The sequence below is a fragment of the Monomorium pharaonis genome, chromosome 5, assembly GCF_013373865.1.
Source record: "Monomorium pharaonis isolate MP-MQ-018 chromosome 5, ASM1337386v2, whole genome shotgun sequence".
In the NCBI taxonomy this organism is placed as follows: Eukaryota; Metazoa; Arthropoda; class Insecta; order Hymenoptera; family Formicidae; genus Monomorium; species Monomorium pharaonis.
Window position 1 is genome coordinate 1,550,515 of NC_050471.1, and position 25,589 is coordinate 1,576,103.

Sequence of the window (25,589 nt, forward strand, 5' to 3'; positions counted from 1 at the left end):
GCCTGCTTGCTCGGCGATCCGCGGCGCGGCGGCGAACACGTATGTATATGCGCACGGGGGCGCCTCTACGACGTGTACGAGACGACGACGATGAACGACGACGAGTCTCTCGCGGATGGAGACGGCCGGCCGGCTCAAATTATTTCTTTTTTTCGCACGCGCGATGCTTTTTCGCGCAACGCTTTTTCCGAGATCCGTGTCCGGACCGCCGGATTTCCTTTTATCGGCAATTCAGCGGGCATGCACTTTTCCCGAGCGCACACGCGCCACCGCCGACAGATGACGCGACGGCGCACGGTGTGTGTGCGACATATCTCGTGTATACACGGTAAGTCGGAAGTGAAGTCGAGTCTTTATGAAATCGAGTCCCCGGGGATAACGCGCACGTGATATGCGCGAGAGGAGTTTCGGGGATGAGAGGACAATCCTGTTTCTCCCTTCCCCGTCGAGATTGTTTTCTCAAGTCCTTTGGGCGGCGCTTTTGTTTCCGTCTCTTTAAGGACGTCCCTCGATTACTCCGGAACTCAACAGAGGAATGACCTTGCCGACTCATATTGCTTGTCATTGTAGCTTTGAACGCTTCAAATCAGATATTACTCATGCTCGCGCGAGCGTATGCCTCGTGGACATTGTCATGATGCTTTTTGACGGGAAATGTGAGCGAGATCGGTGTTTCACGTAGAAGGTTTTGCAGGGAGGGAGGCTCTTGACTTGATATGTCTCTTCGAGCGAGGAGCAGGAGATATTTCGCGATATCCGATTCGCATACGAGACGCTCACGTATATGCGCAATCATAATCATACGACGCAGCACACGTGCGTCACAACTCCGGCTCCTAGTCACGATTCCGACCGGTTTCCTGGAAGCCTGGAAAAAAGACTTTTCTAGAGAAGAGGAGGAAACGTTCAGGCGTTTTCCTTGCGAGACATATCTGTGATTATATCTCGCACTTTCTAGGTTGCTCCAAGGTAATGACGCGCGCATTCTCAATAGATTTACACACAGAAAAATATTTTTACTGTTAAGAAAAGCGATTTTTTCCTTCTAATAAGTAACGGTTATCTTCAATAAAGAATATTTTCTACTTAATAGTCTATAATAATCTAAAAAATTATTTATTTATCACAAATTTTAGATAAATCCATTATCGTATACTTGAAAAAAGAATTTATACTTTTTGGAAGAATATTATGAAATTGAAAAAAATCACAGTAACAAATAAATTAAATTTTTATTTTTATTTAATATTGAAGTATATACATAAAAAAATATATAATTACTAGGATTTAGAATATTTTAAATAAATGTTACTTATAACGAACAATTACAGAAACAATTTGCGGATATATAAACTTAAGAATTATTTGAAATAAGTGATACTTATTTTATTGAAATACATATTTTTATGTGTGTATGTACACGAAATTTTAAGTAATTTATTGATTTATTTTAAGTAAATCTCTTTTAATTTAAGTGAATAATAATTTATTTTAAGTAAAACTTATTTGTTTCAAGTAAATGATGAGTATATATTAAGATTATTTATCAAGAAGATCTTTGCAAGGATAATTATTACTTAAAAAAAAATTAAAAATTGCTTTTCTTAGTATAAGAATATATTTTTGTGTGTATAATATGATGCAACATGAACGTATCCAGGATTCCAGTGCTCAAAGTTTCACTTTATCTGTTTGTATTTATTTAGAAAAAAGAAATGAAGATAAAAACACACATGCTTATACTTGATAAATTTACCAAGAAGTTGGAACAACCGGCCCTAGGTATGTAATATTATCATGATCCAAAACAGATGACGTATTCATACACGCATTTAGATTTTATCTACGTACAATGTGATTAAATTTTTTAATTTAAAGCGGGTTAATTTTATGTCGAGAAAGAAGGAGAAAAAGATATAAAGATACAAGAATGACTCTTAATTTAATTTAAAAAATATTTAATATTTAATATTTGATGTTATCTATTAGGTGTGCAAATTAATTCTCGATTGTTTTTATTAAATTAAACATTTATTTATAAAAAGTTAATACACAGTTTAACCAGGAAAGTACTCTCCAGCAGTATTCATACATTTTTGCCATATCTGGAGCAAGTTACAGATTCCTTCTCGGAAAAAGGAAGGCTATTTTGTTTAAAGAAGTGATAAAGATGTTATAATTTTTAAGCCGAGAATTAATTTGCACAATTTAATATTTTACATTATTTGTACTTTTTTGGTACTTTTTTTCGTGTGAAGTGTTTCTGACTTCAACATTATGTTTCAATATTTAATCGTTTTTTTAAAATGATTTAAAATGATTTACAATTAAATAAAGATTGATAATATTCCATAGATTTTTTAAATAAAGATAAATGCATAATTTTTGAAATTGCAATATAACTTGCGTTAAATATAATAATAAAATAGTTTTAGTCGGTAAATATAGCAAATTTTATAAGAATTTACAGAATTTTAGAATACGTGAGCATACCTAAAATTTATTATTCTATAAATATATTTTTTATGTTTAATTATAGAATACGATTTTAGTTTTAACTATGAGTAAAGTTTTTTGTATTACGTAAAATCTTTTTTTTCTTGGGAAAAAAATAAAAGTTATGATTTTAAAAATTATGCAAAATCTAATATTTTGCTCATTGAAAACCAGGAACGTGAAGGATATTCTAAGCTGTAAAACATTTAAAAAAGCAATGCATTAACATAAGAAATTGCTATTGTATATCTTAACAGAATTGATAACGTTTCCCTCCCCTCTCCCCGAAAAAAATTCTGGATACGCCCATGCTGGGATAAAATATATCCTGTGAGTAATGAAAAATTAATAGAAAAGATAAAACAACCGTGCAAGTAAAATATAGAATTTAAATAATGATATAAATATAAATAAGGGTGAAACAAAATCAATAGATGGGATAATTTTATGCGTGTAATATAATTTCCATGCGTGTACACAAGTTGGATTACAAAAAAACTAGATGGTCATCATAGTGTAATGACGCCGAATGATAGCTCGCGGTGGGTGTGCTAATAAAATTGGGGTGATAATAACGATCAATTTATCGAAGCTGTTCGCGTCCACGTTCACGTCGATCGTTCCCTTCACTCTCGCGATATGGGGTTGGAAAAGTATAAAGAGTAATAAAACGAGTGTACAACAAAGCCGACGTTGACACACGTCGAGGTCTCGTCGCGACTATGCCGGGCACGGCAGGGCGCAGCAGACAACTCCAACAGTTGTGCACGTGCCGACACAAAGTATACACCCATCAGAAGGAAAGGGCGAAGGACCGTTGCAAGAGGAAGAGGCAGGTCTTCGTGTACAATCCAGAGGAGGAGATCTGGCACGAGCCCTACATGCAGACGCTTCGCCGCGAGTTCTCGGACGAGTCCGTGCTGTGCGACTCTAAGATCGAGCTACCCTGGAGGGACATCGCTCTGTCGATGGCGATGAGGATTCGTCCGGACATGACCCTGCCGGCGGTCGAGGGGGAAACAGACGAGATTGAAACGAAGACTATCAGCGGCGAGAGGCGGGAGTCCATCGGTGCTATGACACTGCCGTGGCAAGATCTGCTCATCACGGAAATCCCGTGCGTCACGTTGGACCCGGGAGTCTGCGACTCCTCGTTGGAGATACCTTGGGCCGACCTGCTCCTGGAGAAACGTCCGGAGATACGTCCGCCGACAGAGGAGCAGATCTGCGCGCCCGACGACGTCGAGATCCCCTGGGACGAGATCCTGGTGCCGCGCAACATCGTCATCAGATCCGAGAGAAGGCGGAAGCATCCCTCGTCCGATCGACCGCCGTGCCCGCGTGTCGACACGATGTGCACCACCTGCGGCACGCCTACCTACTGCGCGAAAATCCGCGCGAAGATCCGCTCGGGAACCCAACACGCGAAAACCAACGCCGCAAACATTCCGGGCTCCAATTGGATCTTCGCCTGTATGTAAAGCCACGCGCAAACATTTATTTGTCGCATGTGATTCGATTAAATTTCAATTTTCCAACCCGACAAAGTTGCATATCGTATACTTCAATATTGATGTCGCTTTTCTAAAGCAATTTCGTTGCAAACATTAGTAATTTTTACATTAAACACTGATAGATTTTAAAACTAGAACGTTGGATAGACTTTATCATAATTCAATAATTGCTATACAAGATTTTGGATACAGTTTTTTTTTTCAAAAAACGTAATGGTTGAATCTATCGGAGTTGCAACAAGACCTTTTCAGTGAACTTTTAAAAAAGAGGACTCACATTACTGACTCAAACAGAAATTACACCGATAGTTGATCAGATCGTTTTACATATCGTAGAATTGCAAGGTTACATATTGTAGAAATTGAAAAAAAGTCCGATTTTGAAACCTTGATTCGTTCGTTTTTCGCTTGCCGGATCTTGCGTTACCAGATTATTATCTTTTTTGATATTTTCATAACGTTAACGCGATAGAGAAAAGACCTTGAGAGCGGTTCGTGAATGTTTTTTAAATTAAAACGAATTTATTTAAACTAATAAGATTCGAAAGGCTCTAATGATTAATAATCAATTTGTAGAAAAAAGAGATAAAAGAGCATCACAGTTTCTCCGTGTAAAATTATATTTTATAATCGACAAATTTTAATATATGTTTTGGTCTGTCATTAGACCATTTTCAATATTAGTCCAGTCAGTTAACAAAAATACAAAATTACGATATATAAGATAGTCAATTATATAAAATTGCAAAAAGATGGGATTTTCAAATTGCAGTTTTTGTTCGTGCTTGTAAAAAACTGATTTGGTCATTATTTGTTTAAAAAAGTCTGATTTGTGAAAAGTCGTTGTCATATATTTGGACTCAATCTTCAATGATGTTGAATAAATAATTATCAAATGGAAGAGAAAGAAAAAAGTTAACGGTTAAGTTAAACTGTCTTATTTGGAAGTACAAAATTGAGTTTATTTAACTTTGGTCTGTTCAGATCAATTTAATTCTGTTATTTCTGAAAAATTCTTTATATTTTTTACAGCTTTTTAAAAATTATATTGGCCTTAAATGTTAGTACAGGAAATTTGAACAGAACAGCAAAGATTAATTTATTATATAAAACGTGGCGAATAGGTTCGCTTTCAGGAGGAGTTAAACATTTATTTATTTACCGTGAAAATGAACAGTATCGATTAAATGTGAACGATTATTTGTTTATCATGAAATCAGTGGAAAAAAAGACATCGTTTTCCTCGCTTTTGTGTTTACGCGCGAGAATGTTGGTTTACCAGCGGAGCGGAAAGAGAGAGAGATGTGAAGTCAGTGGCGCCGCCGCGCGCCAGCTGTCGCGCTTCGGCAGCCATCGGGTCCGGTCGGCTCTCACGATTCGCCGATCCGCGGCGGGTAGCCAGCCAGTCGGCACTTGTCGGCGAATGCGTGCGGTGGTACGTCGTATGTACGAGGAGCACGCGCGAAGGAGTAAGAGAGAGAAAGAGAGAGAGAGAGAGAGAGAGAGAGAGAGAGAGAGAGAGAGCGTCGTGCGCGCAACGAAAATGGCGTAAGAGTGACCGAGGCGTGTGGTGTGTGTTCGCCGCCCTGCCGTGTTTTCACAAAAGAACGAAGGGCGTGGGTCGCCATCAGGGAGACGCAGAGCCCGTTGTTCGCGGCCGAGTTCCTTGGGCTCTCTTCTTCTCTTCCCCGCGGGGACAGTCGCGAAAGCCGTGCGGAGTGCGCGCCATGATCGAGTCGGGACGACGAACCCGGCGACGTTGTTAGGGTGGCATTTATGCAGTGTGTACCACGAGGAGTGTGCCTCGGTGAGCTGTCGCGAGGTGACAGAGGTGACGACCCCGGCTGTTGTCGCCGTTGTTATTGTCGCGCGTCCGGTGAACGACGACCCGAACGTCGTGACGTGACGTGACGTGACGTGACGTGACGTAACGCGACGCGACGCGACGGCGACGTGACGGGTGACACGCCGAGTACGACGAGGACGAGGACGCATCTGCCGTCACCGCGTGACGTGCATGAACCCCGAAAAGGTGGGCGAGGGATGGCCGTCCGCGCGGCCGCGATTAGGATTCGGTGATCCTGCCGCCTGCTCGTGACAGCTCGACGACGACTCGCTCCGATCCGGGCGAGACCAAGATGGCGCCACCGACGTTTTGACACTTGCCGAAGGACGTTCCGTCAGCTGGACTTCACCGCCGCCCGCAGGCGACCCGTCGATTATGAGCAGAGAATTCTACGTACCCTGCACACCTTACGTCTATCAGGTAAGGATGTCGTAATTATTATTCGCCTTCATGTCTTCCGTCGAGGGTGCGTCGAATGTCTTCGCATCGCGTCGTCGCATCGCGACGGTTCTTTATCTTGGCTTTTAGTCCCTCGACGTCTCGAAGATTTTTAATATTTTCACGACCTCTCTGCTCGAGATTCGAAAGCGAGGAGGTTGTGTTGACAAGCATTTTTTTTTTTTAATATTGAGCGTAACGTGTAACACGTGTTAGGGAAAAACTGTAATATTTCGGTTCGTGCTTTGCAAAGAGGAAAACAAAGTGAGAAATCTATATAAAAACGCCACGAATTCTATGATGTTTAATTATAGATGCGCGATCACGCGGTGGTGATGAAAATATGATCTTTGGAGTATTTATTGTTATTATTGTGAGAATATCAGTTGGACGTTTTCCTGTTTGTTTACATTGCAAATTTCAGGTTCAGAAATTAAAATGTATTCCCATAAGTGTTTTGTTTTGCAAAATTCTTTTATTTGAAATTATCACATTGAAAAATTTAACGTCATGTTGATCAAGTTTAATTTAATTGTTATACAAATAATATGTGTTTGACAAAAAAATTATTTTTTTTGTGCAAGGAGAAAATTTTATAATAAAAATTACTGTGGTAAATGGTAAGCGCGAATCAAGGAAGGAATTATGGAAATTTTTACTATGTTTTTCATAACATTATCATAGTATTTACACCACTTATGGTATAATTCTCTAAAATTTCTTTTATTGTCGCAGCTACTATTCTACGTAGCAGTTTTACTATAAAATTTTCTCCGTGCAGTCTTTTGGATGCTGAATATGGTTCCAGTTTCTAAATTGCTCTATCGCTTACAATTTTGAAAAATTTGCAATTAAAATTGCAAAAGAGCTATTTTGACGTATTTTTTCATATAAACGAGGTCAACTGCTAGGAAAAGCTGTTTTCCAATTTGCCTACGTTACAATTTTATATTGAAATTGAGATATATATTTTTATAAATATTTTATTTTGCGATATTAAATCTGTCATTTGAAATTATCTCGTTGAAAATATTACGCATGAAATATTATCCAAGCTTAATTTGCTGACAAAACAAATTGTGAATTGCACACTCCGAGGAAACATCTGTTATTTTCTATAGTTTAAAATCTCGTCATTGTAGCTGTTTCATGTTGAACGCATATGCGCTTACAATGTATCTGAATTACGCGATATAATTGATGATATAGAACAAAAACCGACCGGACGCAAATGGTCGATATTGAAACGTAACGACGTTCAAATTGATAAGTAGGATTGTACCGTTGATTTGTACATCGGTCTCTTTTATCAACGACATGATGATATGATTCAGATATGAGTAATACATCTGACAGGGAAGCCTCGAAGAGTTCAGATACTCCGAAACCGCGAGGTTCCGTGGAAGATGATACACCCGTTAATCATTTCGACTCATGTAGACATTCCGATAAGAAATCTCTGCTCTCCGCGATGAAGCAGAAGGTGAGGATACGATACTTGGGATCTCTTGATAGAAGGAAGAAGTTGAAAAATAGTGATCTAGATGTTAGAGGATACTTCGTTGGGCTCTGAAACAACGCTCACCGAACAGTTTTGGTTTCGTTGTTATGTTTGAAACGACTTATATTGCAATGTCAGTTCAAAGGGTTAGCTGTTATTTGTCTATTTCTTTCTTTCTTAATGTTCTTCTTAATCTGACGTATAATATTTGACTTGCGCTATTGGGTATCTAGAGCCTTACTTTGAAATGTTGTAAATAAAAAAACGAAAAGAATAATATTTGTCGACTGAACTGGCCAGATTTATTAATTGATGTTAATTACACAACGTTTCGATTGTCGAATGAAATGGTCAGATTTATTAATTGATGTTAATTACACAACCTTAATTTTAGGTCCTTTTCCAGTGTTCAATTAATAACGCCGATTTTCTAAATAGAGCTAACTCTCTGAAAGTTTTATAGATGAGAGTCTGAGTTTTGAAGGATTTGCGGTTGAGAGAAGGTAGAATGTGATGGAATATTGTGTACGTGTTTTGCGTTATGAACTTTTGTAGTATTCCATTACATAATTAATGCGAAGTCTTCCGTGTTTATCCGTCGCGGATCTTACGACTCGTTCGATTTAATGAGAAAGAAATCAAATTGCTCATTAAATAAAAATTGTCACGTGGGTGTTTTAAAAATTTACTTCCTGTTTACTAGAGGAGAAGATGGACCATGTAGGTATTATGATCACTCTGTTATTGGGTAACGAATTCTAGTAATTACAGGATAAAATTGTTACTTTACAATCGCGTTAATTGCGGAAGCTTTAACTATATAAGTGCCCAGTAAGAAGATGCAAATAAATGTGTCGAGTGACCAGACAATTATAAACCTAATGAAATGTTATTTAAACATCCTAATCGGCTTTTGCGACATGAGGGAGGGGCGTGCTTTACGTTCGGGAGGAAGCATCGTCTAATGAACACAATGCACAGATTAGATCGAAGCTGCCCACCTTTCATAATCCTTTGAAGCGTTTTATGAAATCGAGGAGTGAGAGGGAGACCGATTCTGAAGTGGAGAACGTGAATCACTGTGAAGTTCGTCCGTCCTGTCTCCGAGAATACCGACAAGCTCGCGAGTCTTGGCAGTGGTAAGAATTTACGTTCGCTGATCATTGATAAAAAAGAATCAAAATGAAAATATAAATATACTTCTCTTAATTTTTTTCTAAAGATTGTTCGAGTAGTCCTTTTTACGCGTTTTTTCTTTGTCCGTCAGCGTCCACGCTGAACGAGCAGCAGAGCACGGAAAAGAGCGATACCTCGGATTATCGTTCCGAGCATCATCATTCTGTGCTGGATGCTGCAAGGACGCGCGAATCTTACCAAGACCTCGCCAGTTATTTCTCCGAAGTCGACCCCGATGAACCCTCGACCTCCGCTACGAACGCTATCGTCATCACCGCGAGTACCTTCGATCGCGATGCCGAGAGAACGGAGCCGAGTAAGACCTTACTCGGGGTTCAGCACCGCGCTGCCGGTTTATTTTACGAGATAGATATGGAACGATGCGTGTAAAATATTTGCGCCCGTGATATTTTCAAAAACGAGAATTCCGAACTAGCCGTAGATTTTTTGTCTAAATATATTGAGGACCTTTCGATTTATTACAAAAATAAGAGACAGTTTCAGTTTTCTGTTTAAATCGGCTTGATTAAAAAATCTTTTTTTTTATGTACGACGTTTCATAAATTATTTAATAAATCTGTCTGTCGCTATGGGAAAAATAGTTTTTCCAAAATACGATTATAACCCATGATTAAGTAATCAAATTATTTGGATTGCTCCTAACTCTAATTTTATGTTTATTTTTTTAAATTAACCCTGCATTAACTAAAAATTGTAATTAGCTATCTTATCTATTACAAAGATTTTTAATTGAATTATATTAATCATATCTTCCAATTGGTTTCGTCGTAGTCACAGATAATATTTACTTAAATGAAGCACTAACCAAAATATTAAGTTATTTATCTACAAAAAACCGGTCACAATTTTTCTTACAGTAGGGTTACGAACAATGCAAATAATTTGATTACTTAATCATGTACCTTATAGTGGGTATTTTGGGAAAGCTATTTTTCCCAGAGCAATATTCAGAAGTTGCAAGAGACGCGATAAATGTTTTCTCTTTAAAGAGAATGATAAAAGAGTCACTTTTAATTCACAATCGAAAGTAAGTACATTTCGATTGTGAACAGTTCGACAATATTATTGAAGGTTACATTATTCTATTAGCACCACGCGCGAGGATCGATAAAACTTAGGAAATCAAGTTGCCTTTAACTTAGAGTTAAATTAGCGCGCGGTGGGAAATCCGCAGTCAGCTGCAACAATGTCTCACTTCTGTCCCGTTTTCCCTAACGATGCAGGCGAGAATCTGCAAAGCATGACAATGACGTCGACGACTTCCACATCGTTCGGAAGCGAGATAACCGACACCATCTCAAATTCCATGAACATCGAGGAAGCGTCGGACGCGGATTTCATGGACACCTTGCAGCGTGGCGCTATCGTCGCGGTGTCTCCCATTGGAATGACGTTTTCCGCTCAATTAGGGTATTTGCTGATTACCTTTCATTTTTGTTAATTAAAAAGATTAGTATTTTCTCAGCAGAAAGTACTGTTTTCTTTTTCCGAATTTCATTATCTCGTTGAAAAGACGAAAAAAATTGTAAAAAAACGAGAGGTTGAAGAAATCCTTTTTTTTTTTATTCGTGAAATTTCGAGCAAAAAACCGATTCATTTAGGAATTAATTAAAAATTTTGCCCGGTATATTCCGTAAGATACATCCGCGTTTTTCATTTGCTTAGTGTTTCTGGTAAAGCTCTGATTCTCGGCACCTACATTATATTACTTTTATGCAAACTTTCTTTTTTTTTTTTATTGCCCAGACTTAAAAGCCGAAACCTCGGTCGGTGTCTCGTAGCCGAGGGCATAAATATCGAATTCACAGGAACGCATAGGCGCAACGTTACGACTCGAATCCGCAAGCCCGCTCGCGTGCTAACCGCGCTAAAAATCGGTAACGGTATCGCCATTGCGGTCGGTTTACATTCGACCAACGCGTCAGCGACACTCAGTACCCGCCGGAAACGGTCTCGACTGGTTGATCAGCTTGACCCTTATCGGCCGGCCCATAAATGATACAGACGAATAAACTTTCGAACGAGAGGTGCTTCGCTGCTCAAGAATTACACGCAATCATACTTTGCAGGAATGTTATTTTCCCCCAAGTACAGCTTCTAACTTCACAGCTGACGTACATTGCGTACATAAATAGTACGTAATAACAATATTTAGATTCTATTATCATTAGAGATATTGGTATACGTATCTTAAATAAAAGACATGATGCAAACAAATACTTGCATACACGGGCGGCTCACCTTTTTATCTCACCTTTGATTTGAATTTTGCAACTTTTTAAAGACGTCGTAGAAACCTGCAAGATACACATTGACCACATTATAGGTTCATGTTTCTATTTCCACACGGAGATAATTTTTTCTTAAAATTTACCTTAAAAATTTGGTAATTGTGGGATAATGTGTAACTTCGAGGAATTTTACTATACTTTTAATAAATTTTACTAAGAGTATAGTAAATTTTAAGAATAAACAACTATACAGTCGACTGACTGACTAAATTACTTGTAATTGTTTAATTTAATAAAGGAATTTAGCCAGTCAGTCGACTACATAGTTGTTTATTCTTTGGATTTAATTACTGGCGACAATAAGCGATTCCTGCTGGTTATAGTAAATTTTACTATACTTTTAATAAATTTTACTAAAAAGTATAGTAAAATTCCTCGAGGTCACACATTCCACAATTACCAGATTTTGAGGATAAATTTTAAGAGAAAATTCTCTCCGTGCAGTAAATATGTTTCGAAGAACGGCATACCGTACGTCACGGGAATAGTCATCGAGGAATATGTTCGTTTCAGTACATTTCGTTTTCAAGTCTTTATACGCGCGCACATTGAGAAAACTAGTACACATCTGCTCGGATGTGTACGTTAAAGTGATATTTCTAAGTGCGTCGTGCATCCGACGGATTCGAATTGCAACGAGTTCCGCGAGTAACGCGGGGGGTAGGACTGCACTTTCACAGGCTTTTGAAGTCCTGCTCGTTGGATCGTACGGAGATCCTATTTGATTACAGGCTGTGCTGTATGCGAGTGGCGGTTACGTCTCTCGGCGTGACTCATACGTTTCGCGTACACGCGTCGTGTACACACGAGAGCGTGCTTGTATCTATCGATCACCTCGTTTGAGAAAGTTGCGTTGAGGTAACGCGCGTATTGAAACATTAATTTTGCTGTTAAAATACGAAATCAGTTATCCCCGATGATACCGGCAATTCCTATTTCGCGCGGAGTCCTTTGTCTGGCTCTTATCTCCTCGGTAGTAATGTATTTCTATTTGCCATTGCTCAGTTCGAAAACTCTGAGCGCTTACTTCGTCACTTAAACAGTTTTTATTTTTAGAAAAGTACCAAAAAATTTCGGGATCGCACTTTTCAAACAACCATATCTTTATTAGGTCGAATTGTAATTAATAGCTTTATTTTGTAGTCTAAATGGTCTAATTCTTAATTTCATGGTTTACAGCGTTTCTGTTATTGCGAATGTGTAAAAATTCTTCCGAGGCAATTATCTTCAGTGCCTGGTGCCTTCTGTTCGGTGTTTTCTTCTCACCTGCCGGCTTAAAGAAACAGAATCCGATATCTGATGAAGATTAATAACATTGCGATGACAATAACAGACAAAGCAAATCCGGTGCCGTATGAAAGTGGGAAAAGACGTACACTTTCTCTATGCGCGATATAGATAGGAATTCGAGCAATTTCTCTTTCCGAGCTTTACCGCGGCTGCTTCTTCAGCAGTCTCGCCTCCTGTCCATCGCAGGTTCTCTCTAATGAAAGCTCAAATTGCACTTTGCTGTGAAATAACTTCGGTGATTTGTCGGGCAGGCAGGTGCATCCTGGCACGGAATATGGATTCGGGACATCGTACCATGGAGCGGTCGATTGACTTATCTTATATACACGGTGTTTCTGAATTCCACTGTACAGGAAAACTTTTAATCACCAGCTCTTTTATCAATTTTAACATTTATATCTTTTCAGTGAAGGCATGACCGAACGTTGCTTATCATACTTTACTGTTTACGTTTATTTATTAACGTTGATGAACAATTTAAAAATTTACGTAAAATTCTGTTAAAACTGAAATTGAACTGAAAAACATCTTACAATATAATCTACATCCGAAAAATAATCTGCGAAAGATTTTTTAAATCTATACTTGCATAATCGGGGTTTCAAAATTTTTCTTAAGAAATAATTCGTTAGGAAAAATTTGCTTTAATATGATAGCTATGTAATCTATATGATAAACATGAACCACTCTGTATACTGGTACAAACGACCGTGGCGTGCCGAGAAACTTCGAAAAATTTCGATCGCGAGTAAACGAGGTGAATTAGTCGTCGCGTTGTTTCGCGGTTCCTTCCGATATCTACGATCGACTGCACGTGCCATGACGTGCTGATAATTTTGATGAACGGTTTGCCGATGTCACGACGTGGCCCTAATTTTCAGAGTAGATCGAAATTATGCGCCTGTACAAGGTAGATTCGTGCCTGTGAAAATGTATTCAAAGTGAACCGCGATGGATCACGAAAAATTACCGAGCAAGAATTCTGACGTGAGTCGCCCCCATCGTGTAAGCGATATTCGCTAATTCCTACTGATCTACCCGACCTTGTGCAAAATTTCTTGTTTCCCGCGAAATGGGTGTGAGTCACGATGCACAAGAATTGTTTTATTATCAGGAGGTGATAAAATTAGCGGAGGCGCGCGAGCAGCAGCCTACAGCGATAATAGAGAGCATAAATGTAACTTCGCGTTTATTAATCGATATAAAGTATAATATGAGCGTACACGGGTGTGGGCTCACGTGCACATGAGCTTGGAGCATTCTTGCCATCGGGTTCGGTTTATCCATGCGTTTCGTGGGCGTCTCCCAATGCGGCTTTTACCCCCGGTACGCGTACGGATGCGTGCGGCCGCGCGTGAGTAAAGTTTGCGCGATATAGCGTCTTACTCATTGCTTTAGAAAGTAAAAGTCGTCGTCGTTCTACGACGCGCCACGCAACGCGCGACGTATCGACGCGCGAGGCTTTTTCTCGTATAATCGCGCTTCCGCACGCGAATATCCATCCACTCCCTTTTTGTCGATTTTTCTTCCGTTTCACGCGCGCGCGTTTGGAGTCCATATATCTAAACTATAGATTACAAGTGACTTCAAGATAATTCTTTTCAGAGTCGTATGATGTGTTGCCGTTAGAGAGGGATAAACAAAAACGTCAATTTACAGAGTATTTTAAGCTTACCTCTAGGTTTTTGTTTTACTAAGTTTTTGAATTTCTCCTTCGTGACTAAAACAGTATATTTAAGAATCAAAAATTTGCATGATATAATTTACGTTTCAGATTTTTTAGACAAGACTGCACTAAGACAAAAAACTGTAACATTTGCGACTATATATATATAATACATAATAAAATAATTAAAGTCAGGAATATCATTTTTATAGTTATTATTACTATAATATTGATAATAATCATATGTTTATAGTGATTGTTTTATAGTACAACTTATATTACAGCTTATATTAAAATTATCATTTTGGTTATGACAACCATGAGTCGCATAGACTAATATTATAGGAAACTAATTTATATAGTTGAATAACTAGAAAAATGGTTGAAACAAAAAATGACTATAAACTATTCCTTTCTCTCAGACTGTAAAAATATCTCTCTAAGTTTAAAAATTTCTTTTATATAAAATCCAATTATTACTATCAAACTACTATTTAAGCTATTATACAGAAAAAAATTAGTCTCAAGTCATTGTCTTATAAGAATGTAAGAAGGAGTTTTGTATGGTTTTATTAAGAAAAATATATTTATCTTTGTTTTTAAAAATATCATAATGTTTATGAGTAGAGAGGAAAAATATTAGACAGGGAATAACAATGTCTTCAAGTCGAGAAATAAAATTTTGTAATATTATTATAATCTAAATAATCGTATATTGTGTTCTTTGATGTGTGTGATTGTTACAATACTAAAAATATAATATTTTGCTAAAATTAGAATATCAAACTCTGTAAAAAAGACATTATTTTCTTTCTTATATATGAGATTACAATGATTGTTGACTTAAATTGACAAATTTTTTTCTGTGTACCGTTGAAAACGTAAGGCAAGCTAACTCTAATTGAATCTCAGGGACGAGATCATCGTGTCCAGAGAGACGACGGGGTCCAGAACGCGGGATCAGAGACTCGGTCGGGATGATCCACGGGAGTTTTACAACAGTAATACTTTACGCATGGTGCTTCGCAAGCCGATCTGTCCGCAAAACGACGAGCCTAGTATATACTGAAGTCACGGTCCTTGTTAGCATAAATTATTCGCGACCTATTACGCGGGGAATCCGCACGTTTCTCGCGAGTGTCGTACGGACTGATCGAGTCTTGTCGACGAGAGTTTCCACAACAAATAAATAAATAAATAAATAAAACCTCCCGTACGTTGTTAAACGCACGTGTCGTTCATTTTTCTGGGGCGCCGCTAGCGAAAATGGGATCATTCGGTTATGCAAAAAACGGCAGGGATGACTTTGTCTCCTGTAAGGTTCATTCGCGAGATATCCTTCAAATCCGCTGCACGTTTTACACGTTACGACCGTCGCACGAGCTGCCTCTTAACGTAGAAGGGGCCTCGTGCCGGTATATTCTCGCGCGAGACACGTGCGCGAAATATCCGCGCGAGCTGTCGCGCGCGGATCGATAAGAGAGGTGTTTTTTTCTCGCAAATATTTAAGATTACATATACTCCCGCCGCTCCATGTCGGATTACCACGCGATATTGCATAGCTAATGATAATTTACGTCAGCTTCCTTTCGTTATCCTAAGGAGCGTGAAAGCGTCCTCTAATTATCGGTGATTTGCCTGAAAATTATGACTCTTACGAAAACGATTACAAAGCCTACAAATCGTTTCGGCTTTTAGGACAAATGGCTTTCTAATTATCGAGGCACTTGGTCTATCGATAAATCGCGACGTCGAAGATGCACCTGCCCCGTTTGAAGTATGCATTTTTTCAACAGCACGCGAATTCGTGATTCATAGATGACGGAACAACGGATTATTTTCAATCAGTTGGCCTCGATAATGTATCGAATATATCGATTTCTCTTAAAAGCGTACATACGTAGAAGTGTATAGAACAATAGTGCGCTCACAATTGACGTCAGTGTTATTAGGCGCAATTATGTGTGGTTAGCGCAATCAGCGTATGCAGTGAGGTGTAACCTTTATAATTAACCCGCGACTAACCGCGCACGCGTGCACGCTGTTGAATGCAATTAAGAATTGCAACCGGAAGTAACTCTCCCGGCAAAAATAACAAAAAGGCATCTGCTCGCTTAATTAACATTGATATATTCGTCGCGGTTATATTATTTTCACAAAAGTTCCGATCGTTGTTACCTTTTACTGCCCATTAAAAAAAAGGTCAAAACTTGAACGTTAAAGTTATACGTTTTCAAATGACCAATTGCGTTTGAGGTTTTTTTTATTGTCTACACGAGGATATTTTTGATGACGCTTATTTGAGTTTTATTTGTATGTAAGAAGACTATTCGCGTACTATTTAAGGATTTCATTACGCATGTGACAAGGGAAAGGAAATCTACAACTGGAACAAGTACAATTGAGTTAATGATTTGCACTGGACAAACAATACGTTCTGGAGAACAGAAAGAAAGAAAGAAAGAGAGAGTTTGAGTACGCGTGAACATTAGGTGCTCGCATATGTCCAGGTGCCGATGTTAGAAAGTGAGTTACGCGAGCGCGCGCACCTTTTGTTCGCGTTCATTATCCATGTGGCGACGGCGATTCGCCGGTAATTTCGTTTTTTTTTTTTGTTTTACCTACCTATCCGTTTACATAAACGTGCCAGCAACGATGAGAGAGGTACCGAAACAATGACTGAGATGCTTCAGCGTCGTTTTGACGACCTGGCGCAGTTGGCGCTGCAATGGCTTACTTGTAACTGATGTAACTCTGTTATTGCGAAATGCGATTATGTAATCCACAGTTTAATTAATTAGTTCCTTTACGGAAATTAATTGATTAGTTGTGTAAAATCAACGCCATGAATAACCTCGTCAATTTTTAATTTTAGAAATTGATCAAATTATTAAGAGAATCGAGAATTTATATAAATTGTTTAAATCAATTTTCTGTTTTTTGGATCTTTTTTTTGTGTGTATTCGAAGGACAGTGACATTATTCTAAATTGCCTCGAAATAGGTTCTTTGTCGCCCTAACGGGGCGACCGGCCAATTGTCCAATTTGTAATTTGTGAATTTACCACGAATGAATGATCGGAATTATTCCAGTGCAGTTACATCACTGACCGTCCCGATCACGCTTGAAGAGCTTCGTACGAAACGATCAATGATAACTTTTGGTTTGTAATCAAATAATTCGACATGATTACGTGGCCGTTGTATACGTTCTCCATCCATACTGTTTGCAATGAAATAGCGTTAAATAGTAATACTGCGGTTGTTACGTAGCACTGTCCATTGTTCTCGAGGAAAACGTTCCTGACATTGAAAACGACTCACGTCGACGGCATGTGGGTTGAGGCCTATTTTTTTTTTGCGTGACACTTAACAAGATCATACGTATAATACGTAATTTTAATTTCGATGACGCGATATTTTTGCATTATGTTATCGCCATGACCGTTACTTGTGACAATGCGATAAAATGATACGCGAAACCTTATATAATTTATGTAATTTATGTCGGTTATGTAATATATCTATACAGGCTGTTCTGCAATGTGCGACTCGAAATATTATAGCAAGAAGGGTTTAAAAAAATATTTCCAAAATAAAATAAAAAAGTTTGACTTATTGTCAAAAAGAGTTATTTGCAAATTTTTATTTCAAGTTGTAGTAAAAATTTACTAATAATTGTATTTTGGTTAATTTTTCGAGCACTTTCTTGTTATAGTATTTCGATTCGTAAATTTTGAAAATCTTGTAATAACTAATCCTAACCCTCCGAAGAGAAATGCGGGGTGCATTATCATCTCAAACAAAATTCGAACTATGCTCATTTTTGCACATTTTTTGTATTTTTGTATTTTTTTGCTTTACGTAGATTTTTTAATACTTCTCTGATAAAAAACAACATGTTTATATACATTATCATTTTTGAAATAAAAAAATCGAAGAAAATGCACTACTTAATTATTAATTTACTGCTGTCGGAAAGGATTAAAACGCCCGAGAAGTTTGAGGTGACGTTTCACCCCGCTTTTGTCTTTGAAGATAGGTAAATTCAGTTTTACCTTTTAGGGTTAAAATTATAAGAAATCTGGCTTAAGATATCTAATTTAATCTTCTGTTAAACACCATTCCTCTCTTCGTGTTGCACATAATTTATACATTAAAATATTTAACACCGCTGTTACATATATCTCTGTCGGAGTCGTTAAACATCACGCTGCGCTCGCGACGCGACCGCAGGATGCACGCCCAGTAATGTTTATTGGTAGAAGCCCAGGAGGTTTCACCGCCGCGCTTTCAACGGTATGTCTGCTGTATGTAAAGATGGTTTGCATTTCACCCAGAGAAACTCTTGCGGGGAACGAGTCGACGAAATCGTCTTACGTTCGCTTTCTATCCTTCTCGATGGCTTTGTCCTTACTCGCGACACGCCCTTCGCTTGCCCTGATGTTCCTTTTTACGGATTGTCACGCTGTCTCAAAGCCACACGATCTCGCGACATCACGGGCCATGTGGTGTACAGACGAAGGTATTTCTTCTGGCTTCGCATATGCATATAACACCGGCTCTTTTCTGGTGTCAACAGCCTCCATACATTTAACCCTTTTAGGTCTGATTTTTTTTTAGAAATGTGATATATATTGTACAGTTATTTTTAAAGATTTTTGAAGGATTGCAAACGATTACAAAAATGAGGTGATGAAATAAAATATCAAGTCGTAATGAGAAAGCGAGAAATTGCTTATTATTGGGTTTTTAGGTTACTGAATATGTGTGAAAATAATGTGTCGAGAGATAATTAAAAATGGCGAATCCAAGAAATAAAATATTATTAAATTATAATGAAATTATTCATTACGAGCGTAACTAGACCATATTTTGGCGATTTTTAGGCGTAATTGTAACGAAATACTTTATCGTGATCGTTTTCTTCTCGTATTCTCAAGTAGCAATTAATAGTATTTTTCTATTAACAGTTACTTGTTTCTATCATTAAAACACAAAAACTTTGACAATTACGCGCGAAAATTTTATACATTATTATGATAATATAAATATTATCAAAAATTTATATTAGTTATATTAGATATAACTAATTGCTACGCAAAAGTAACACATTGTGTCAAAACTTCTACGATTAGTCCGAAAGAAATTTTAAATCTTCTTACATATATTATTTCTTATATATTTTACTATTGTATTTATTTTTTGTTACTTTTCGTTACTACTTCGGTTACAATCATTTCTAAGTTGTAGTTGAATTGAATATTTAATATTCACTGAAGGATGATTTTTTAAAGTACCAGGATATATGTGTTCTATTAAACCTGAAAAAGTTAACGTTATGTTTCAATGACCAATATCTGTAGAAAACATTTTACAACCTTGACCAGAATATAGCATCCTTGCCAATATCGATAAATCACGAGAATATATTAAATATATATATCAAAAAACATTAATATATTAATATATTGACCATAGGAGTAGAGAAAGGAGAAAGAGAGAGCTCTTTGGTTTTGTTGATAAGGACACGTTCTACGTGTTTATTAAGAAGAGAGCACAGATCGCGGTGAGTTTCTTTTATTGTCTGTTTTCCGAGCGGCTCGTCTCGCTCGACAGAATCACGCTTGGAAAATTCATCATCGGAAAGTGTGCCAATAGCGAGTCTTTACGAGAGAGCCGCTCCTCCCGCGGGAGCAGAAGCGAGAGTGTTTCTAAATCCGCGATCGTGATGCGGTCGTAAAAAAGCAATTCGATTTAGATTGAACTTGGGAGCGATCGTAAATTGGGTCTCTATACGCTCTGTAAAGAATTTATACGTGCCCGTATGAAGCATGTTTGATATATTTTTTTTTTTTTTCGAAAGTTCGTTATCGATGACCTCCCGCGTATCGACCCGTTAAGAGCCCGAAGCACGTTATACATTTATCAGCAATAAATTTGCGATGTATACTTGTTGTACAAATATGGGAGCACAACAAGTATAATTTGCCATATTAATTTATATTATATGTAGAAAATTTTTGTAGATAGTAGATTATACGTTATAGATGCGCGCGAATGATTTTCTAAGACGCTTTTACTTGTAATTTATTATATGCCTTATAAAACAATCGGGCATTTGATACAACGTAAAATTTATTGTTACATTACTTGAGTTTTCTAAAAGAAACTTACGTTTCTACTTACTTACTTACGTAAAAGAAATTAAATCGTACTATTTTTACGCCTCTAAAGATTATAAAGACGTCTAAAGGGTTTGTGACTTTTATGGCAATTAATTCGAAAGTTGCGCTCGTCTCGAACATACAGCAATTTTAATTTCATTTAAAGCAGGGTCATCGAGTGCGTGTCCCAGGCGGGATCTCGTTCCTTTTTTTCCGCCGCGGTGAAGAAATTTCCGCTTGCGAAACTGAGATCGCTATAATTAAGCCTCTTTTAGTCGAGTGTCGTCGCGAGACGGGAAGAAAGTGGAAGAGAAGGCCTTTCAAGCACCTTCGGATGAAATTACGCCACTTTTACGGGGTATTCCTAGTTACATACATACGTTCGTGCGATGAATTTCATTTAATTTATTTTTTGCACGCGTGCGGGCAAAGTCGACGCTACAACCAACCGCGACGGTTGTATACTTTCTCATGTATATAATGGATGACCATTATTTTAATGGAAATTGTTGCTACAGCGTTGCAATTGATTCCCGATTACAGTGTGCTCTAAAAACGAAGTTGTGCTAACCATAGACATCTCCCTTAATTGATATTCTGTTATAGGTATCATAAGGTAGAACTCTGTCATATCTTACTCTTTGATATATATTTTATATTGATTTTCTATTATAATATTTCTGTTTGGTCAAAATTATTCAATTTTATTGCTATAAAAAATTTTTTTAATATAGAATATAATTCAAAATGAGATTTAAGATTGCTGTAAAATTAATCTGAAATAGAAATGCCTCTTTATTGTTCATTGTCTTTTGAAGTTTTATGTATAGTATGATTTATTATGTTTTTTTATGTTAAATATCTTTTGCATTACATGATGTTATTAAAAACGTCATCCGACTTTATCGAATCCATTGTGAAGCAATTTTGAGACATAAATTTTTGACGCAGCATTTTCTTTAACGTTAACGTCTCTATTAATGTTTTCACATTTAGGAACGTAGATCTCTCTCTTTCTCTCTCTTTCCAATCTTCGCTCGTAAAAGTCCACGCTCGATCGCTTCAGTTGGTTCAGTTTTATTATCTTTCTCTACTGCAAATCGACTTACTAATACGCACTCACCGACGCCGCCATTAAAACGAAGAGGAAGATTCCGCGTCGGAACGTTCCTGCGCGCGTATATAAAATTATTCAACTGAATAATTTTCCGATCGCGGATTACGTCGATCGCGAGGCATGTCGATCATAAAATGCTCGTCGAACTCGCCCAATGTGGCGCGACGACCGTCGGCCTCCGTGACGAGTTCCTCCTGGCGACAGCGAAGCTTCACTCGTGATATGTGTGTCAGCGTGTTAACTATACGTTCGTATGACCTGTGTGTCGTGCGCGACCTGTTTTTCTTGTTTTTCAGAAGCTAAGAACTTTTAGCAAATCATTCTTGCGAGCATTCGCGCACGGAAGTCATCGCGCGGCTCAAGGTTGCGTGCCCGCAATTTTAATTCACGGATATTAAATGAACACTCGATTTTAATAACTCGAATACACGCGCAGACACACCTTCCGTGCTACCGTGCAGCACGCGCAAAAAGCGCGTTGTACTTCCCGAAAAAAATAATCGCCGGGAAAAAGCTGCCGCGCGCGAGTTCGCGCGAAAGACACCGCTCCTTCACGCTCTATCGCCTGTCCTTGATTTTTTTTTCGTTCAGCGGGGAAATATCCGCGGGAGGAAAAATACTTGATTTTTTTCGCGAACGTCTTTATTCGCCGCCGCGTCTGGGGCTTTTCTCGGGGCTGAAAAGAACGCCGAGCGGGTGAACGTTGAGCGATCTCTCGCGATTGCATTGCAACGAAGGCCCTCGGAGATTTTCTCTGCGCGCAGCGCGTGAGGTATCTGTACAAGAAATACTAATAAAAAGTTGAACACTAAATAAAGGAACAGAATCTTAACTTTGTATGATAACAAAATATATTGTGTTTCCCGTAGTGTCCCTGGCCGTAATGGTTTCACCAAGAATTTTCTTTTCTTAATTATAAACGAGTTTTAATAAAAATGTAAAGTAAATATGGCGTTGAAAAGCATAAATGTTACAATAAAAGAGTTACAATAATATGAATTTTGAATATTAATAATTGGTACATGATAGCTATACAAAGCAACAACTTACCTCTAAAATTTTAGGATCGGAAGAGCACAATTTGAATAAAGTGCGGTTACAAGCCTTAGAAAGCAGGTGTTGACCGGTTAAAAGCATAAATACGTCAGATCGAGCGATATATTAACGTTATCTGCGAAATTCGTTGTGCAAGTATTTGGAAAAGTAGGAGATGAGCCATATTGGGTACAGGTACCTTTACTACACTATTATAATTCACTCGGGTCGCCGTGACGCGCCGTGTCGCGATACGGGCGAATTTATCGCTCGGCGATAACCGGCGGCAAATGCGGAATGCGCGTTCATCGCGGCCGGCGCGCGCGAGTCGAAAAGCCGGCGCAGGCCGATAAATCGCGGTTAATAACGGTGAACAGATGCGCGTGTAAGGTCGACGCGTGATAAGTCTCGAAAACGCTTTCGATCTTAGCGATTAGTAGCGTGACTCTACGGAGCGATAGCCGCGGCGTACACGTGGATTGTGACCAAATTGAATAATACTGCCGCGCGCGCGGTTCGATACGGCTGCGCTAAGACGGAACGTCACGCGGATTATTAATCGCGCGTACACAGCACGCGAGCCGCGTGCAATAATTTGCAATTAAATCGCCGGGGGTCAAGGCGCACCGTTGACCCGCGAACGTAAAACTCGGAGATCGGGAAAGCTTTTTAAGTCGCTTAATATACCTACCTCACACGAGGCTCGTAGCTCGCTTACGTTTGGATAAGGTTCGCGAGATTGGTAACGCAGTCTTTAACAGATTTCTAACAGATTAAATTACAAAAAGGCGATTTTGTGTTGGATTTTTTACTTTTAGATCAATTATTTATTACAGTAATGATATTTCTATCAGTCTTTTTTGTTTTTATTTCTAACTTCTTTACGTGTTTGTCATTATTTTTAATTTCTATAATATTTAAATAATTAATAATATAATAAAGTAATTACACATTTAACGCCGATTTGTTCTGGTGTTAACGTTTGGGTCGATTTTATATCGAATGTTTTTTTTTCTTCGGTGCGTTCGCACTTTGCCGTATCTCGAGTGTTCATTACGAGGTGATCGAACGAGAGAATGCCCGTTGGTTCTCGCGGCATCTAATCTGCATCGAACGCGGAAGCTTAGTTTCGCACCGCTATTCGTCGTCGGTCTCTCTGCCATTCAACGGAACTGGTTCTGTCGTCGGACAAGATCAAGGCTCGATCGCTTCCCCGGCCAGATCTATTGATCATCTATCTCGCGAATGCGTGTCAAACGGCGCTCAGCGGATCGATTGATCCCGGATGAATTTTTTCGCTCTCGCGTGGAGTAGCGGTTAATGCTAAGATCCGCACGCGATTCACGCATTCCTGAAGCCTAACGTATCGATACCTCACGTGCCTCCTAACCAGCACGATGGGATTTCATACATAGATGACTTGTAACCATAGTAATCATTTTATATGTTGCGAATATTCCGCTACTTCCTCTACTTTTATTCCCTGCTATAAATCTTTTTTATGTATACATCAGGGTGAGCAGAAAAACAGTAAGATATCTCAAAAACATTTAAAGACATTCGAAAAAAAAAAAAAATGTTTTGTATTAGTCGTGTGTCTGGAAGGAAACGGTTAATGGTAAAATTTATCTTTGAAAAAATTGATTCTTCAAGATCATGAAGATTATCACTAGTTTTTAAAAATAAAAAATTAAAATAATAATAAGTTAATTATTTGACTGATAAATGTTTCAAATATATATAAAGAAAAAGTTAAGATTGTCCATTTCGGCAGCGAATCTTGATGTCGAATATAATTTTTCTTTAACTTTATATTTAAAATATTTATCGGTCGAATAATTATTGTTGTATACACACGTCATTGTATATGCTCATCATCTTGTATGTGCAACATATTTACATTTCTCTGCTGTATAAATCTGACTCTTGATAAAGAAGATGTACCTTTGTATATACATTTAATAATGAAGTAATTTATACAAATTATCAAGATAAATTATAAAATTGTTTGTTTGGTAAATTTTAATGTAATGTGTAATATTGTACGAAACTTGATTTGCGCAATATGAGGATCGTGTTCAATGCCAACGGGAAATGAGTCATCAGGCATGTCTTAGAGCTAAACGCTTGCTAAAAATGCGGATCATTATATTTCAAATTTTGCTATAGGCCATTCGGGATGAATTGCTCGAATCCAAAATACAAGTCTTAGCTTCGGACAATTTTTTTTTATTCGCACGGTAGCCTTCGAGGAAACATAAAAATATTTATAGCAGCCGGCACAATATACCGCACGTGGTCGTAAAGTGGCAATGACGACTGTGACTTTCCTTTCGCCGAGTGAAGCTTGTGATAGACACCTTGCCTCGAACGAATGTTAAAAGCGTTGGATATCGCTTTATTGAATCTTATGCGTTCCTCGCGAACTCGCGCCCGGTCGTTGATCGGAATTCGATTTAGAAGGAAACCCGGAGGCGACGTGTGTGTATATGCGCGACCAACAAGGCCGCGAATCGTTCTTGAACACGCGTTCAAAAATAAATCACCGGTTTAGGCCTTCCTAGGCACAAGGCGCAAGGTTGCGCGAGCAACGAACCGGGGAATCGTACCGATGACGACGTGTGTGCCTTCCGAGGCCTCTCACTTTTTTTTTTACGACTCACGTTCCGTTCGCATTCGATTTCGTGCGGTAAATCGATCGATCGATTATGTACCGCTCGCCGTTTCCATCGTTTGCAAGCGCAAACCGTGCGAGGAGAGAACTCTGAAAGCTGAAATTATCTGTAACGCGCTATTAATAACTTTCATTCGTCTGCAACAGCCTGTAAAGCCAGGTAAAGCCTCGTTAATCTTGTGCTATTGTCTTTAAACTTAACATATATAACCCCAATATTACGTATTATACTTCAGTTTCCAAGATGCGGAGCTGTATGAAGGTTTATAGGTCGCCGGCGAATATTATTAAATCAATTTGAACTATATATTGGGCGCAGGAGGATCATAATTAATAAGTTCTCATGTAATTAAATTGA

At 38.3% G+C, this 25,589-nt stretch overlaps 2 protein-coding genes across 6 annotated transcripts in view; both read left to right on the forward strand.

Annotated features, from left to right (window-relative positions):
* The first annotated feature begins 225 nt into the window (after nt 1–225).
* On the forward strand, nt 226–8,962 carry LOC105831699. Of its 4 annotated transcripts, XM_036287545.1 has the most exons (5): nt 226–328; nt 695–969; nt 1,707–1,782; nt 2,671–3,969; nt 5,135–8,962. In XM_036287545.1, exons 4-5 carry the CDS (start codon nt 3,219–3,221, stop codon nt 5,560–5,562), a joined length of 1,179 nt encoding a protein of 392 aa, XP_036143438.1. In that variant the 5' UTR covers nt 226–328; nt 695–969; nt 1,707–1,782; nt 2,671–3,218; the 3' UTR covers nt 5,563–8,962. The 4 variants fall into 4 exon arrangements, 2 of the variants coding, with proteins under 2 accessions (XP_036143438.1, XP_036143439.1); XR_004963426.1 differs by lacking the exons at nt 226–328; nt 2,671–3,969 and having other exon boundaries at nt 335–969; nt 5,135–5,232; XR_004963427.1 differs by lacking the exons at nt 226–328; nt 2,671–3,969 and having other exon boundaries at nt 335–969; nt 5,076–5,152.
* LOC105831697 overlaps nt 6,199–25,589 on the forward strand; it is a 68,768-nt gene continuing 49,377 nt past the window's right edge. For both annotated transcript variants that reach the window (XM_012672037.3, XM_012672038.3), the window contains exon 1: nt 6,199–6,276. In XM_012672037.3, the coding sequence (XP_012527491.1) occupies nt 6,232–6,276 (45 nt within the window). In that variant the 5' untranslated portion in view covers nt 6,199–6,231. The remainder of the gene's footprint in view (nt 6,277–25,589) is intronic.